We start from the raw sequence: 17,214 nt of genomic DNA on the forward strand, positions 1-17,214 counted from the left end.
CAGAACAATCCTTTTCCAGCCCCAGAACCAAGGGCACCACTGCAGCTTCAGGCCGAAAAAGTGCAAACAACAGGGAATGGAGGAGAGCAAACTGGGAGGGTGGGACTGCATCACCTGGAGCTGGAATTGGACAATGAACCCCAAGATGGAAATGGACCAAAACTTATAAAAGTGTGAGAACTCATAACCCAGGGTCCATCTTGGGTGTAGCCATGGCTGGGCTCTTGTGTATCCTGTGAAGGCCTTTAATAAATCCCTGCTTTATTCCTTTAATAAATCCCTACTTCATTCCTTTAATAAATCCCTGCTTTATTCCTTTAATAAATCCCTACTTTATTCCTTTAACTCTGCCCAGCCTCTGCTCCAGGGAGCCTCCCAAGGCAGCAGCAGCAGCGGGGGACAGGCAGGAGTTCAGGGAGCCCTGGCCACCAGAGGGAACTTGCTTCCCACAAACACCAGGAACTTCTGGTGTCTCTCTCTGGGAAGTAATTCCTGCCTGGGGAGAAGGTGCTGGCTGGCTCTGCACCTCTGAGAAAGGGAGGCTGCAGCCAGGAGTGTTGGGCTGGCTCTGCAAGCACCAACCTGGGGCAGGTTCACCTTTGCTCAGAGGTGTCGCTGCCAGCCCTGGGTGGGTTGGGAAGCAGCAGCTTGGGGCCACCAGAGGAGCTGGAGTCCTTTCCTGCCCAGGTTGGTTTTGTTCAGGGTAAACCTGCAGGAATATGGAGTAAATCAAAGGTGCTGGAATCCACAAATGGAGCTGTGGGCAGAAGGAACCTCTGGGCAGGTCACACTCGGGGTAAATGACCTTTTTCACAAGGATCTGTATGAGCACAGCTCAGTAAATGCTTGGGAAGGAGGGTGGGCATGGGACACCGAGTGAATGTGAACACTGCTTCCATCTACCAATGTGCTATAAAAGTAACTGAGCTGTGGTGATGTTTCCCTGCTTTGAGGTTGCCTTCAGCCTGTTTCATCTTAAAGGGAGACCCCAAAAATGGGAACTCGTTCACCAGAGTGTTCTATTTTTAAGGAAGTGCTGCTGGAAGGATTCATGTTCAATTCTGTAGTAATAAAGAGTAATTCCGTTGGGAAGTCAGAGGAATTTCCCACAGTTGGCTGTGGGAATATACCAGGCTTTGGGCTATTTTGTGCTCAGAGCAGAACAAGGGGAGTATTTCTGCAGAAGTTTAATTAAAGTAAATGCTTGGACATTTTGTGCCTCCAAATAACCCAGGTTTGATGTGTGTGCCTCTCCAAAACCCCAAACCACGCCAGCTGCCTTGAGGCCAGGTGGAGCTTTCAGTCATTGACCCCGGTTGATTGAATATTTTATGACGTTTAATCAGATAACTTTGCTCCTGGCTATTTACAATGGAGTAGCTCTTGCTTTTTTTTAATTTGAGTGGGATTTGGTTTGTAATCTCGTTTCTAGGACTCTGGTCATCAGAAATGATTGTGCTGAACCTCACAGAAATTAGGAAACAATTTTGGTTGGGGAATTCAAATTTTTTTTTCCTTAATAACGTTGAGGCTGTGAAAAGGTCATAACTTTTCTCCAGGGCGAGAGCCAGAGGGGGGGTTAAATGTGATTGGGGCCAGATCCAGCAACCCCCGGGCTCAGGCTGGTTTCTTGCTGGGATGTGGGCAGGGAGGGCTTGTTTTCCCCAAGCCTGTTAAGTAAAGCAGTGCATTCAGCGCTGTTCAGCTGCAGCCCAGCTTTCTGGAAATCCTGTGTACATTGGCTTGTCCTCCTTTATTTTCTCAGTCAATTAAGAGATGCACTTCCCGGCCTGAAAAGGCCCCGGGTTGGGGCGGAGGTGTCTGCCCTCGGTGTCTGCCCTCGGTGTCTGGGCCCGGCGAGGCGCTGCCGCTGCCGGGGCTCTGCACAAGCCCTGCCTTTCATCCCGGGGTGAAGCGGGGCTGCAGCCTCGCCTCCCATCCCGCTTTGGGACAGAAATGCCTCTCTCCACCCTTGGTGGTGGGTTTGCTGGGCACTGCTGGCCCTGGCTGCTGCCTGCTTGGCTCTCCCCTGCCCTCACCAGATCCTGCCCTGGCCCCAGGGCTCCCCAGCTCTTGGTGTGACAGTGACAGGGCTGATGTGTTCCTGTCCCTCCTGGGGCCATCACTGGCCCTGGCTCAGGTGAGATGCCTGCCCAGGAGCAGGAATGGGTCTTTCAGCCTCCTCCCTCTGCGTGCTGGGCTCCCCCCTGCAGCTTACCAAACATTCCTCACATGTATCAGCTCACTTTTTACATCCAGCTCGTGTTTTTCCACAATAAAGCCTGGGGATGATGGATGAACCAAATGCTTCATTGTGATTTGCAAACATACAGGGCTGCTACACTCAAGACAACAGTGCTGGTGTCAGGAGGACAGCAGAGGGGTGAAGCATCTCACTGAAAATCCCTGCAGGTGAGCATCCCAAGTGTCCCACTGTGTTCTCTGTCCTTTTCCACTGCTCCAATACCTGGTGTGCTGCTGTCAGGAGCTGCCTTCCAAACTGTGGCATTTTCCTGCTCAAGGCTTTGCAGGTCCCCCCCAGCACCTCCAGCCTGTAGCTGCATCAAGAGGGGCACCAGCCCACCACACTCCTTGGAAAACGGGCTTGGAAAGACCAGGTGTGAGGCAGCAGAGGTGCTGGGCAGTGTTTATTGGGCCAGCACCCCATGCAGCCCCTGGGGAATGTGATTCTTGCTGCCCTGGGTGCCAGAGGGGGAAAGAAGCCTCCTCCTAGAAGCCTTCTACAATAAACAGATAAAACAGTGTGGTTGGGGCTGCCTGGGGAGAGCTGCTGGCCTGGGATGGCTGCAAAGCTGAAGCACATGGCGGGGAGGGCTGGGTACGAGAGGCCACCCGGCTGCAGGGTGCTCTGCCAGCACTCCTCACCCCTGCTCTCTTGGCTGCTTTTTTCCCTCAATAAAACAAGGCTTGTGCAATGTGTGTCTGTGTTTTCTGCTGCTTTTGAGCCTACTCAATGATTTTTGGAGGTGGCTGAGGTCCAGGATGCCCTTGGGCACTGGAAGTGTGGGATGCCAGCGGAGCTTGTGGGATCTCTGCATGAGAGCTCTGCAGGGCTGGAGCCTGGAAACAACAAACCCCGACCCCACAGAGGGGATCGCTGCTCACAACTAGGGGAAACACGTTTATTTTAAGGCAGGATCCTCCTGCACAGCCCTTCCACCACCTGCTCTGCCCAGCCCTCCCATGCCTGAGCCCTCCCTGCTCCACACTCATGGCCGGGCTGGGTGCTCAGGGAGGTGCTGGAGCAGCTCAGGGCTGGGCACTGCTGGAACCACCCGAAACACCCCGAGGCTGGTGAGAGGCACTTCCCTGGCTCTGCCAGGCTCTGGAGCAGTGAGCGCCTCGTCTCTCTCTGCTGCACTTGAGCTCAATGCGATGTGGCCGGGCAGCGTGTGGCCCCCAGCACGCCCCGAGGCTGCGGGAGGCGGCGCTCCCGGGGAAAGGGGGAGGGAAGCGGGGTGCCAAGGCACGCACCGAGCGCCCGGGGGCTGAGCCGGCGCACTGCCAGCCTGGGCTCACGGCCGGGAGAGGCGGACGGGGTAGGTGACCATGTTGAAGCTGTCCCAGGCGAAGAGCTGCCGCTCGGCAGGGTTGTAGTCCAGCATGCTGAGGTAGCGGAAGCGGTTCTCGAAGGGGATGCTAAGGGCCCGGCTGGTGCCCGTGGCGGTGTCGTAGGCAAAGTTGATGGTGGCGTTGGGCGCCGAGTAGCTGCTGACGGTGTAGAGGGTGCCGCAGATGAGGAAGGAGTTGGCCACCCCCCGCTTGCGGATGTTGGTCTCCCAGGTCCGACGGATCTCCAGCGTCTCGGGGTCCAGCTTGGAGAGGACGATAGCTCCCCGGGCCTTCTCGGTGCTGTAGATGACCCAGAGCCCCGTCTCATCCACCGCCAGGTCGATGTCGGTGTAGCCCCCCCAGGAGTAGGGGTACTGCCCGTGGTAGCCGGCGCCGGGGATCTCCCTCTCGGCCGTGATGCTCTCGCCCCGCAGGTCGTAGCGGGCCACGGAGCGGGACTGGCGGGGCTGGAAGAAGAGCCCGCCGCGGTAGATGACGGCCCCCGTGCTCTCCAGGGGCCGCGGCAGGATGTGCACCTTGGCGGGGTAGCCCCGGGCCAGCTGCTCGGCCTCCTCGTACTGGAAGAGCTGGCGCACCTCGGTGCCCACGGTGTCCACACGCCAGGTGTTGTCGCGGGTGAAGGGCGGCACGGGCTCGGGGTCCTTCATCCACACGCCGTACTTGCCCGCGATGGAGTCCGCCCGGCCGAACACCACGGGCTCCCCCACCCACAGCAGCTGGCCGCAGCCTGCTCGGGGACAGGACGGGACACGGAGCGGTCACCGCCAGCCCCTCGTGAGCGGCGGGGCGTGGGGCCGGCCCGGCTGCCCGTACCTGAGTCCTCCTTGCCCGGGCGGCCGAGCGCCGTCTCCTCCAGCAGCCGGGACACGGGAACCTCGCTCCGCTCCGACTGCAGCTCCTGGTAGCTCAGGGGCTGCGGCTCCCAGCGCGGCGCTGCAGCGGGGCCAGGCACAGCGTGAGCGGGCTCAGCCAGCGCCCGCAGCGCCTGCCTGCCCCTGCCGCCCTCGGGGGCTCCGTGCCCCGCTGCTGCCCCCCGAAATGCCGATGCCTTGGGCAGGAGCCCGGTGCCCGCTCCCTCTGCAGCAGGGCACATCTGTGACCGTTCTCTTTGGGGGAAATTCCTAAGAGCCCAGATGAGCACGGTACTCTACATCCCCCCTCTGCTGCGGGGCGGGCGGGATGGGGAGGGAGGCACGGGGCAATGGGCTGCGACCTCCCAGCAAGGCTGAGCCCACCAGGGTCCCCAGGAGCGGGGGGCAGCAGTGGGGGCACAGCACGGGGGCCGCACAGGGACCCGGCCAGAGGGAAGGAGCCGGCGGCAGGGACGCGCAGGGCTCCCGGCCCCGGCACTTACCCTTGGCGGGGGCACGCAGCGTGTCCCGGCCGGGCCCCTCTCTGCCGGGGGGGCAGCGGGCGGCCCGCAGCCGGGTGATCTCCTGGGCGCTGCTCTCCAGCCGCCTGCCCAGCTCCTCTTTCTCCCGCTCCAGCCGCCCCTTCTCCTCCTCCAGCCGGGACTTGGCCCGCAGCAGCTCGCCGTACGCAGCCTCCAGGCGGGAGGCCGCGGCCGCTTGCTGGGGGTCCCGTGCGCCCCCCGGCTCGGCTCCCCGCGGCCCCGAGCCCCCCGCTCCTCGCTCCCGGCTCTCCAGCCGACTCAGGCGGGCGGCGAGGGCGGCCAGCTCGGCGCGCAGCTCGGGCACGCCGCCGGCAGCCTCGGGGCAGGCGGCCTCCACGGGGCTGGCCACCGTGAAGGAGTAGGTGCAGCGCCCGGAGCTGTCATGGGCGCGGCGGAGGAAGGCGGTGTCCGCCCGGCCGCCCAGGGCCACGGAACCCCAGAGCAGCAGCCAGACCCCCAGCATGGCCCCGGTGCCGCCCCTCTGAGCGCGCCGGCCACCGGCGCCCGCATTTATAGAGCAAGAGGGTCGGGGCGGCGGGGGGCGGGCGAGCCGGAACCTTCCAGATGCCTGCGGGGGCACCGGCACTGCCCCGCCGCCTCCCCGGGGCCGCTGGCCGAGGCCGTGTGCCAGGGGTGACGAGGCGGGCGGGCCCGGGGCCGAACCCCACGGGGGCCGCTCGGGGCCGGGGCCGGGGCCTGAACCGAACCCGCCGGCCCCGGCCCCGGCCCCGCCCCAGGACGCCCCGGCCCCGCCTCAGGCCGGTCCCGCCCCAGAACGGCCCCGCCTCACCGCAGGATGGTTCCGCCCCGCCCCAGAACGGCCCGGCCCCGCCTCGGGCCGGTCCCGCCCCGTTTCCCGATGGTATCTCTGTGTCTCCGCCCCGGCCCGCCCGCCATCGGCAGCTCGGCGCTCGGCGCGGCGGGCGGAGCGGTCGATGTGACCGGTCTCTCCGGCACCGGCCATTTCCCGCCGGCCCGGCCCGGCCCGGCCCGCTGAGCGCGGGGGCGGCGGGTCCCGTCCTGGGCCTGCCCCGCGCTCCCTGCTCTCCGCTCCAGGCTCCTCTCCGCGGGTGCAGAGCCGCGGCACAGACCGGCCATGCCTCCCAAATTCAAGCGGCACCTGAACGACGACGAGGTGACGGGCTCGGTGAAGAGCGAGCGGGTGAGTGCGTCTCCTGCGGGACTGAGCGGGGCTCGCCGGGCTCGGTGCCCGCGGCAGGGGGGCCTTGGCCGGGTCTCGGTGCCGCCGCAGCCTCAGCCGCGGGGCCCAGCGGCCCGGAGCGCCGTGACAGCGCCGTTCAGCCGGTGAGGGCTGTCCGTGCGTGTCACACCGGCCTCAGCACGGCTGCTTTGGGAACCTGTTGCGGTTCCTTCGAGCCGCATCCGTGGCCAGGAGATGCCGGTGCGCCCCAGCCTCCTGCCCTTCCGCAGAGCCGGGCGGGGACACGGCCTGGCTCTGCTGCCCACGTTGGCTGAAGGAGCTGAGTGAAGTCACCCTGTGCTTTACAGCTGGTTTTTTCTCCTGTCACCACGGTCCCCTCACTTTCAGGCTTTGAGTACAGGTCCCAGCAGTTGCCTGGCTTGGATGAGGTGGATTTAGCCTGCTGGGGTCAGGCTGTGCTGAAGCTCGCTGTGGGCTGTGGTCGGAAACGCTGCTGCAGCTCCGACAGCTGCCAGCGAGAGCAGAGCCCGCGCTGCCACAGCAGGCTGCTCCTCCCCTGTGGGAAGCACTGGCTGGAACTATTGCACGGTGTTGCAGGCTTGCTTGAGGTGGTTGAGCAAATGTAGATGGAAATGTGGGTGAGCTGCACCATCAGAGCATCAGCCTTGCAGGTGGGGGCCCAGAGCTACACAGGGGAAAGCAGCAACTGTTGGTACCCCAAGCACCATCTGCTGGGTCCCTGGGCCCACTGCTTTAGTGTGTCACCTCCTTCTCCTGATTGTTTTTGACCCTAAGCAGAAATGGTTTTGTCTGGAACATTCAGGCTTCTGTGGGATTTGTGGGGTTCCCCTTAAATTTAGGTTTTGGATCCTCTCATGGAGTGTAATGGATCAGCAAAGGGGGGTCCTGGGGAGCCCTTTGGGGTGAAGCAGAGAAGCTGCCAGACCCCTTTGCCCTCCAGCCCAAGGTTCCTTTGGGGTCATCCCTCTTACACCTGCGGCCATCAGATGGTGGAGAAAACTCATCCTCCACATCTGGAGTGGATGGGACAGCCCAGCGTGTCTGTGGGTGATCTGATGATTTTGGGTGCAGGGCTAGGGGTTGTCCCTTGAGCAGAGAGGGCCTTCCTGCAGTCAGAGCTGAAATTCTAAGAGCTAATCCTGAATCCTAAGAGCTGGAAATGTGGGTGTGAATTGGTGCTTATTGATGAAATGGTTTTTCTGTGTTTGCAGAGGAACCTGTTGGAGGAAGACTCGGATGAAGAGGAAGACTTTTTCTTGTGAGTTGGAATGCAGTGTCATACCTGCCTGCAGCTCTGAGGCTGGGGGCTTGGGAATGAAAACCTTTGATTCCTTGGGGATGTTCTTCCAGAGCCTTGGCCTTGAGCATGAATTAACAGGTGTGACCTTTTGTAAGAGTGAGATGCCCCATGGATCCTAAGACGTGGGAGGGACTGATGGGAGTCAGAAAACAATTCTTTGTGCACAAGGCGTTGGTTCTTTCCTCTCTATCCTTTTGGGTCTGGTTTAAAAACATGTTTTCATTGTACTTTCTGTCCTGATTACTCTTTTCTGCCTGCAGGAGGGGGCCTTCTGGAACCAGGTTTGGACCCAGGAATGACAAGATCAGGCAGTAAGTTGTTGTTGCTTAGTGTCACAGAGATAATAATTTATTCTGGCACTGGGAGCTCCTGCTGCTGTCTTGTCAGAGTATTTCTGTGTAGCTCATCATATGAACATTCCTTGTGTCTGTGTTCTTCTAGCTGACCTGTCCTACCCCATGTGTCCACAGCTAAAGGAGATCTTAGCTCTGATGCAACCTGTCAAGAAATTGTGTGTTGACAGAGACAAGGGGATAAGATAACATCACAGTAGCTTATTGGAGTTTCTGAAGCTCTTGCTGTGTTCTGGTGGTGACCTGTTCCATGCTTTTGTGAGGCTCTTTTTCTACAGCATTAACCCTGAATTTTAACCTTTCCTAGCATTATTTTTTGATTTTTGAAGCTTTTTTTACCTCATCCTGTGACATGCTCCTTAACGTTTCAAGAAAGTGAGTGGTCAGGAACACACCAGGACCATGGGTTTGGGCAGCAGCTGGTGCTCTGGCATCCTCTTCTCCAGATAAAAACCTGATATAGGTCACCTGGAGATGAGCAGTGACTCACTGGGGTCAAAGCAGCTGGAAAACAGGAAACCATTACAGCTGGAGGAGGAGTGGGGCAAGAAGGAAGGAGTGAACACTCTGGATCATTCTCCCATCGAGTCATTTCCTGGATGAAGCTTGTTCAGGGCTCCAGTTTTTCCTGTGAAGGATGTGGTGGTGGTACTTAATCAGAAGTGTGGGGTTACTCACAGAGCTCTGGTCTGTGTTGCCCTGCTCCTTTGCTGATGTCTGTGGAGCCAGGACAGAGATCTGTGTGGGTACTGCTGCCTGGGCATTGTTCAGGCTGTTCATTGTTTGCAGCCTGTGTGTGGCTCTTGGTTAGGGATTTTTTCCATGGCAGGAAGAAGCCAGCACAGCTCTGGGATGACTCCTTGCCACCATCAGCATTAGGCTGTGCTTGTTATCTTGAGGGGTGAAGGGCGCTCAAGGTGCACAAGAGGCAGAGGGCAGATGGCTGCACCCTGAGTTTTCAGGGCATCTCTGTTCCCCCAGAGTGTGAGGATGCTGCTGGTGGAGAGGAGCTGCCCTGTGGAGTAAGCCACTGTGGATAGAGCCTCCCTTCTAGGGCATGATCTGGAGGGAATGATAAGGCTGAGAGCTGGGTTTATGAGTGGGGTCTCAACTCCACAGAAAGGTAGAGATGGGGTAGTGTCCATCCCTTCAGCCTCTCTGCTGGACAGCACCTGCAGTGTCTGCTGTGCTCCCTCTTGGTGGGAGAAAACAGGAGCTCTTCCCTTCCCTGTCTCAGCCTGGCAGAAGGGAGCAGTGCATTAGGTAGAGGAGGACATGGCACTGTGAAAAGGAAGAAAAGTGAAAGGAGCATTTAGCCAGGAGCTGGTGGGTCCATAGGTGTGATGTGACTAATGGCCCACACACCAGGCTTGCCCATTGCCAGAGATTGCCTGGACACAGTGCATGTGGCATGGAATTGTCCCTTGGGCTGTCAAGGGGCTACACCTGTGGAGCATCCAGAGCATCTGTTACAAAACAGAATTTATCTTCTGCTCTCATCAGCGTTGATTGCTTTGGTTAATGAGCACTTACACCATGCAATCATCACTTCTTGTCATGGAGATCACTGGGAAGTTCCTGATCAGCTCAGCCCCTGTGCTGTAGGGATCAATGCCTGGTCTCATAGTGACTCAGTTTTCTTTGTTTCAACAAAGAAAGGGTTGAGTTGCTGCTGAAAAACTGTAAGGAGAAGACATTTTAAGGAGGAATTTGAGCATTTGGAGAGCTGAGGGATAGCTGGGCAAAGCTGGAGAGGCCAGGGCAGTGTGGGGCTGGAGGAACAAGGTGTGAAGATGGGCGTAAAAGGAAACTGGGTGGAGGATTGGGTAGAGGAAAAAGTGATGGGATTATGAGAGCAAAGGTGTGGAACATGTTCAACGTGAGGGGCAAGACTGGAAAGTTTTCCTCATTGTCCTTGGCAGGAAAGGGGGATGGATTGGGTCAGGGTGGAGTTTGGCAGCAGAGACCCTCAAGGCTGGCTCAGCTGTGGGGAACACTGCAAACCTTGTAGGGGATAGAGATGAGTGACAGCCACAGTGACAGGAGGAAGTGCCAGTCCCCTTCAAGCTGAGCTTTGTCCTGATGTGTCTGGAGGCTGCTTGGTGGGGGTGGACTCTCCTCTGGTAGCTGAGAGGCCACATGAGGTCCCTTTGAGGCCTCCCATGCCCAGGGTGGGCTGGAGCTGAGACACAGCTTTTAAAGGGCTTTTATCCTTTTCCCCAAAGGCAAAAGAACAGGTAAGGGAGAGCTGTTCTCCTTTCTCTGCCTTTGCTCTGAGGCTTTGGAAGAAGTGCTGAATGTATGCATGAGAGTCTTTTCAAGGGAAGCTGGGATGTTCATCTTCCAGCTGGATTTCTTTATTTTGGAAAAGGAGCTTCTCATCACAGACCATATTTTTCAAAAATTCTGCTAAAATCAGCCCCTTTTCTGCGCTGCTTGACTCACTTTACTGCTGATGTTTGTGCTTCCAGGGAGCTGTGCCATTGGGTTCTTGTTCATGCTGCTGCTGAGGCTCAGCACAGTGCTGGGGTTCCCCAGGAGCCCCTTGGTCTCTGTGAGTCCCCATGGTGCAGCTTTGGGGGGTCAGCATTGCCAGCCCCAGTGGCTCTGGCTGGCTGCAGACCCTGAGCAGGGGCAAGATTTGGGGAATGGTTTGAGCTCTTGAGGCAAGAGCTGACTGCAGCTTCCCAGGGCTCCTTGCAGGTTGTGCAGTGAACCCCAGCCACAGTCCAGGCTTTCATCTGAAGGAGATAGCAAGCCCATGCTGACAGGAATCATTGTTGGATACAATCCTTTCAGTGACTGAAAGGCCTCAGGGAGGCACAGACTGCTGTTCTCCTCTCAATCCATGGCTTTGTGGTGGGGTTCAGCACTGTTACCCCATTGTTGGGAGCAGCAGGGCTCTCTGCAGACAGCTGGGGAGTGCTGTGCGGCCTCTACCTCTGTACCCTCCAGCTACCTTGGCTCTTCCTCCTGTTCTCTCCCCTGGGTGGCTGCCACAGCCAGGGGTGTTTGGGTGGAATGTGCACCAAAATACACACTGTTAATATCACTGGGGTGGAAAATGGAGTGTCATGCTGGCTGCAAACAGCCAGCCTGGAGACAAGCAGCAGCCTTGGGCAGCACAGCCCATGTGTGTGCACAGGCTGTTTACAGTGTCTGGAGAATGCAGCACTGGTGTTAGCCCAGCACCCTGACCAGCCCAGGCAGGTTTTCAGTACCTAACCCAGAGTGGCCACAATGGAAAGGCTTATTCCTCCCACTCTGGAACAGCACAGCAAAAGAGAGGAGTCTAAAGCAAGCTGAGTGCCACTGGATCTCGTTGCTTCGGTGGTGTACACTTGCTGTCCTTGTTAAAAGCATCACACTTGCAGTAATTAGTAGGAAAGAAGGTCATGGGAGACATATTTTATGTTTTTGTCTTGCTCCCTTTCCTGGCAGGTATTTATGCCACTTTATTTCTCTTGGAAATCTGGCAGGAGTAAAGCACACGAAGTGTATGTGTCAAAAGCCTGTAGCTCCCCAAGAGGAAATACACTTTGTATTAGAGGACTCATTCCCTCTTGCCAAATAAAACAAGAAAATATTTTCTTCTTGATGTGACTTGAGTTTCCTACCTCAAGCATGCCAGACTAGTGGGAATGTTTGAATTTGTTCTGAAGCTGCTGGGTTAATACATAGGCTGAGCATTTTTCAGCCCCCTCCTGGAGAGGCAGCAGTGAAAGGTGGGAGAGAGCAGAAAGAAAGGGCTGGCTTAGAGTCTGGTTAAAGTGCTGTGGAGGTCTGAATTTCCCTGGCTTGGCCTCTTCCTTCCTGTTCTTTGCTTTGTTTTGTTGTTTTTTTCCCCCAGATGGCCAACTGTGCTACCCAAATGCATTTGTGTTCCATAGGAGTCAACACCTCAGCATTTGTGGGAGTTTATAAGCTTTGATTTCTTTGTGCCTCCATTCTTCATCTGTGCAATGTTTTGTTCTCTTGGGGACAGCTGACAGCTTGCCCAGGGTTTGGGCAGGTAACAAGGGCCCTTAGCATTTTGCCAGCAGCTCAAGTGAGAAGAGACAGGATGCTGAGAGCAGCTTGGGCAGTAAGGGTGTCTGTGCTCCACAGCTCTCCCCCAAATGCTTTTAACCACCACAGCAGCTTGAAGTTACCAGCCTGTTCTGCCTGCAGCACTTTGGGGTGTCCCAGGACTGCAGCAGCCCCCTCAGGGCTCTGACCTGCACTAGCAGGGTTACAGGTGCTGTTGCATTGCTCTGCAAGTTCCTAGATGCACTGTAACCTTGTGTGCTCCCACTTGTTAGTTGTACCAGGATAACTTGGTGACAAATCTGTTGTGGGAGGAAATCTCTCTATTTTCAAGCCAGAAAATGATTTTAGAAACATTTACATAGTGCAAATGTAGACTTGTGTGTGTGAAGTCGATGTTTGAGGCTTAGAGGTTTTGCCAAGTTGGCTCATCTGGGGTAGCAGATGTTGGTGCTTTTCCTCTCGCCCCAAGCTGTAGCTGCATTGCTGGCAGCTCCAGACTGGGATTTGTTGTGCCAGGGTAAGGAAAGCCCCTTGCAGAACGTGCCTGCTTGTCCCCCAGTGCCCAGGCACGGGCCCTGGGGCTGTGTGTCCTGTGTGGGGTGGACACTCAGTTCCCCAGGGCACTGCTGTGTGTTCCTGTCCCTGTCCTCAGTGCCACCCTCTGAGCTCTGCCAACAGCTCTGCCACTCGCCTCGGGCTGTGTAAAACAAACAGGATCAGAGCAGGATCCTGGGCACGGGGCAGCTCCTGCTGAGAGCTCTTTGGGCATTGTCTGTGCCCTTCCCCTCCAGATAAGGAGCTCCTGGCAGTGTGGAAGGAAGGCAGGAGCTGCCACCACATGGTGTAGGAGGGTTCAGAGAGGTGCTGCTCCCACAGACTCTGCGATGCAGCAGAGAAGGCAGCTTCCTTTCTTATGCTGTCCTAAATAAAGCAAATTTTTACATGTGCTGCTGGAGTCCAGCATGTGCCTTATCACAGCTGTTGACTCAGACGTTTCAGAGAGGTTGCCTGGCTCTTGTAGCTCTGGGAGCCACAGTGCAGTGGTGCTGGAGAGCTCGACCTGAAAGGCTAAGATGGGAAACCCCTTCGTATTTAGAGATGTGGAACTCTTTCTAGAGCTTTCTGGGAAGGAAAATGCCTTTTAATGACCATTCTCCCCTGTATTTGGAACAGTAAGTAAATGTGAGCAAGTATTGTGACCACTATTGCTGGTTGCAGGTGAGAGGCACTGGTAGGAGAAATAGGTCAGTGTGAACCTATGTCTCTAATTAATCAATTAATTAGAGGCATGGTGGCGAGGACAGAGCCCTGTTTGTGGTTCTGCAGTGCCCCATTGACTGGCCTTGAGTCTGTGTTGGTTCCAGTTTCCTGGGCCTTGGGGGAGGATACGCTGTTTCTCTCCTGAGCTATTTCTGTTTTGTTGCCTCCAAGATCCTGCTGGTGCCGTTGCCTTTCTGGGAACAGTATATCTCAAACAATGTGTTATCCCCCGGGCCTCAAGAAAATCCTCATTTCTATCTCCAGGAAAACAAACGTGTATTAGCTCCAAAATACAAACCAGAACGGAGCAGTACTTTTCCACCAGGAAAATTTTTCTCTCTTGCCACTGTATTTTTTTTTTTTCTGGAGTGAATAAATGCATTTTTAATAACCCTACGGGTGTGATTTAGTCTGCTGTTCACTGAAGACTACCCACAGAGTTACATAACCTAAGAGAAGATGAATTATAACTTGGTTTAGTTCATGTCAGCCATTTCTTTGCAATCCTCTCGATGCCCCTGGCAGAGTAGGTTTAATTTAGTAACTCAGTTCCTGGAGGAGGGAACTGATTTGATTTCACCACAAGTTATTGAGCAAAGGTGTGATGTGGAGGTCTATGAAATGTAGAAAGATAAGGTATGGTTTTTGTACTTCTTCTTTCCCCTTTGTGAGCTCTTCTGTAGCTTGTAGAGGTGCCCACCAACAACAATCAGTGCCTTTTCATACTGCATTTGTGTGTTAAAGGTGTTAGAGAAGGTGTCCCACTTCTGCTGACTTCCCAGTGCTCCCTCTGAGCCCCTTGTGTTCCCTTGCCCTTCCTGGGAGTGCTGGAGATCCACCCCACCCCATGCCATGCCACACCTCTGGCTTTCTCTGCATCCCATGTTCCTCTTTGCACTGTTGTGCCCTTTCATTTCTGTGGGTGAGCTCTCAGATCCTGCCAGGCTGGGCAGCTCTGGTGCTCACTTCTGCCTCTCACGCTGCCTTTGCCTGCCCCAGTGTCCAGAACCAGGTGGATGAAGTCATCGATGTCATGCAGGAGAACATCACCAAGGTGATCGAAAGGGGCGAGCGGCTGGACGACCTGCAGGATAAATCAGGTGTGATGGCAAACACAGCTCTGCTGGGCCAGCTTAACCTGCCTCAGTTCTGAAAGCACCTCATGTCACACCTGGGCTTACATTTCTGTCCTTCCTGAGAGTGGTGTTGCTCAGCCTCGGGCTGCAGATCCTGACTTTCTGCTGACTCTCTCTCCACCTTCACCTGCTGCTCTTGCAGAGGCATTAGTTTGGAGGTGCTGGGATCTAGTTGTTCCTTCAAGCAAAGGTAGATTGGTCTGTCTTCTGGCACTGGCCACTGGCTTGCAGAGCATGTTCCTGTCCTCAGAGCAGCCAGTACAGAGGGAGCACGGTGGGATTTGTTTGTGTGCTCTGGGGAAGGGTGTCACATCGGCCCAGCTGGGGCTTTGGTGAACCATGCTGTGGTTGGGTCTTTTACTGCATAGAACTGAGTTAGAAGAGGTGAGTGGGTGCTGTGACAGTATGTGCACCACTGAACTGACTCTTTTCTTTCCTTTAACAGACAGTTTGTCAGACAATGCTGCAGCTTTTAGCAAAAGAGCCAAGCATCTCCGGAGACAGATGTGGTGGCGAGACTGTAAGGTGAGCAGGAAGGGGAGCAGGCAGGGCTGGGGTTGTGGGAGGGTGCTGAGCTGCCTGCCCTGGGAGGAGGTGGAGCAGCTCTGCTTCCCAGCTGGGAGCAAAGGGCTCCTTTCAGGGCAGCTGCCCCTGGCTCCCTGTGTAAGGTGCCCGTGTGCTCCCCTTGCAGATGAAGGCGATCATAGCGATGGTGGTGGTCATTCTCCTGCTGGTGATCATCGGTGAGTAGCTCCACATCAGCCCAGCCATGGACATCTTGGTGGCCCTCCATGCTGGGAGTGACACTGTGGTGCTGTTGGCCCTGAGGGACAGCACCTGAGCCACCCCATGGGCTCCCCTCTGCCCTAAGTCACCATAAGGGTGCCTGCAGAGCTCTCTGTGCTCCTCTTCCACACAGGAGCACGCTCCAAGCAAGTCCTGCTGACTGAGACCAAAGAAAGCCAGCAGTGCCCTGCCAGCCTTGTGCTGACCCAGGGCTGGCACTGACTGATCCCAGGGTGGGTGGGAGTACATGGAAAAGGTTCAGGCTAGAGCAGTGTCTTCCAGAAACATCTCTACCTGTATCAGGCACCTTGCAATGAGCCTGCTGTGTACAAATGCTCTTCCCAAAGTTGATGTGCTGCCTAATTTCCATTTAGTGGCTGTTGTGGCTTTGCCATTGGTCCTTTCCCATGCTCTCTGCCTTTCCTGGCCTCCCCAGAGCAGGGATGTCACTGCTTTTCCTACCAAACAGCTCAGAATGACCAGAGCATGTTTCTTCCAGGCAGGAATAATTGATCCCTCTGCCTGCAGAAGGACATGCTCCAGGCAGTCCAGCATGGCAGTGCAGCTCTTCTGTGCCACTGGGTCTGGAGGGTTTTCCTCCCACTGAAGTGTCCAGGGGCAGCTCTGTAACTGTTCTTGTTCCTTCAGCAAAGCCCTTGTGGCCTGTTGTCCTAACACACAGCCTGCAGTGGGAGAGGCAAAGCTGGCAGCAGGGTTGAGAGAGAGACTGATGGAAAATCCCATCTGGTTTAGTTTGGGGAAGCTGGAAGGAGATGAAGGTAGCAGGATGTGTTGTCTAGCATGTGTGCAGACAGCAGATTGCTTTAGCTGGGGGCTGGGAACACACTTCAGCTCCCAGCTGCTGGGGTTTGTCACTGCAGAAATGGGGGGACTCCCCCTTGGCAGGGATGGGGAGAGCTGAGAGTTTCTTTCTTTATGTTTTGCAGTGCCCATAGTCCTGAAGTACCGTTCCTGACAGGGCAGCTGGAGGCTGTGGTGGAGCTGCCTCTGGGATAACCAATCTGCTGTGTAATTTAAGTGAGATGTCTGTATATAGCCTGGAAGTTGTTATTTCTCCTGGGAGCAGGAGGTGGTGGCAAGCAGCCATCTCTAAGGGAGCGTTTGAAGAACTACCAAACAGCCCTTTTCCAGTCAAGTACCTGTCCTGCTGTCAGGCTTTTTTTATAACACAAGATTCAGGTCCCAAACCACCTGTTTGGTGGAATTCTGGGTCTCTGGTTTGGAGCTGGCTGCTTGCCCCTGTGGTCTATCTGTATATATGGTTGAGTTGTAATATTAATAATAATAATTATAATAATAATAATATGGTTTGAGCAGCTCCCTGCTGCCTGCTGTGGAAGGCAGGGGGGGACTCTGAATCAGAGAAAAGGAGGGGATAAATGTCTGAAGGGAAATGCACCATTATAGGGAACTGATTCTTTTGAGGACAACTGCAAGAATGTTGTTTTTCTCTTGTTCCAAAAAAAAAAGAGAAGAGAAAAAGTGAAATTAGGTTTTACAATCTAGAAGACTTTCTGGTCCTGCCATGGGAATGCACAAGCTCAGTGTTTTCAGTATTGCTGCTTACAGCTGTGACTAAAGACATTCCAGTAAACCTATTTTTGACTGTACACGTGGAGTTTTTGCACATCTTCATAAAGTTCTGGAGGCCATTCAGGGCTCTCTGAGGCTGGGAGCCCCTGTTTCTGTGTGTTCTTAACCAAAAGTAAGAAATGTGTGTAAAACCCAGCAAGCAGTACCATGATATAAAGACACAGCTGGAGAACAATTCTCCTGACTCCATCCACAGTGAAGAAGGCCAGTTCATATTCAGAGCCCTTCACCATGATGTGGTGGTCATGGTCCTGAATGGCAGCCAGTTTCACTTCCTTGTGATCCAGTGGGGTGGGGGTTGTTCCCAGACGTGGGCACTGTGCTGGGAACCCCTGTGCTGGAATGAACAGGAACTCAGCTCCTCTGTCCATGGGTGGGACTGTGGTGTTTTGATATTTTCAGCCTCAGTGTCACCAGAAGTGCTGGTGGCATTTCTGTCAGCCCTTTATTTTTGGGAGCCTTCTCCTTTCCAGCCCTGAGCCTGGCCCTTTGGCTGAGCAAGCTCTTCTGGTTCTCTTTTTCTGACGAGAGCGGCGTTGTCCTGCTGAGCACGTGTTTGAAATGAT

At 55.5% G+C, this 17,214-nt stretch overlaps 2 protein-coding genes across 2 annotated transcripts; one reads left to right on the forward strand and one right to left on the reverse strand.

Annotated features, from left to right (window-relative positions):
• Positions 1 to 2,768: 2,768 nt before the first annotated feature.
• On the reverse strand, positions 2,769 to 5,652 carry MYOC (myocilin). The gene is made up of 3 exons (XM_030953456.1): positions 4,949 to 5,652; positions 4,408 to 4,527; positions 2,769 to 4,321 (listed from the first exon to the last, which is right to left on the reverse strand). The coding sequence occupies exons 1-3, from the start codon at positions 5,448 to 5,450 to the stop codon at positions 3,537 to 3,539; spliced, it is 1,407 nt and encodes a 468-aa protein (XP_030809316.1). The 5' UTR covers positions 5,451 to 5,652; the 3' UTR covers positions 2,769 to 3,536.
• A 233-nt stretch (positions 5,653 to 5,885) lies between these two features.
• Positions 5,886 to 16,673, forward strand: VAMP4 (vesicle associated membrane protein 4). Its single transcript, XM_030953308.1, has 7 exons — positions 5,886 to 6,149; positions 7,382 to 7,428; positions 7,731 to 7,781; positions 14,112 to 14,212; positions 14,694 to 14,773; positions 14,940 to 14,991; positions 15,982 to 16,673. Exons 1-7 carry the CDS (start codon positions 6,084 to 6,086, stop codon positions 16,008 to 16,010), a joined length of 426 nt encoding a protein of 141 aa, XP_030809168.1. The 5' UTR covers positions 5,886 to 6,083; the 3' UTR covers positions 16,011 to 16,673.
• Positions 16,674 to 17,214: the final 541 nt, after the last annotated feature.

This window comes from Camarhynchus parvulus, chromosome 8 (assembly GCF_901933205.1).
Source record: "Camarhynchus parvulus chromosome 8, STF_HiC, whole genome shotgun sequence".
NCBI lineage: Eukaryota > Metazoa > Chordata > Aves > Passeriformes > Thraupidae > Camarhynchus > Camarhynchus parvulus.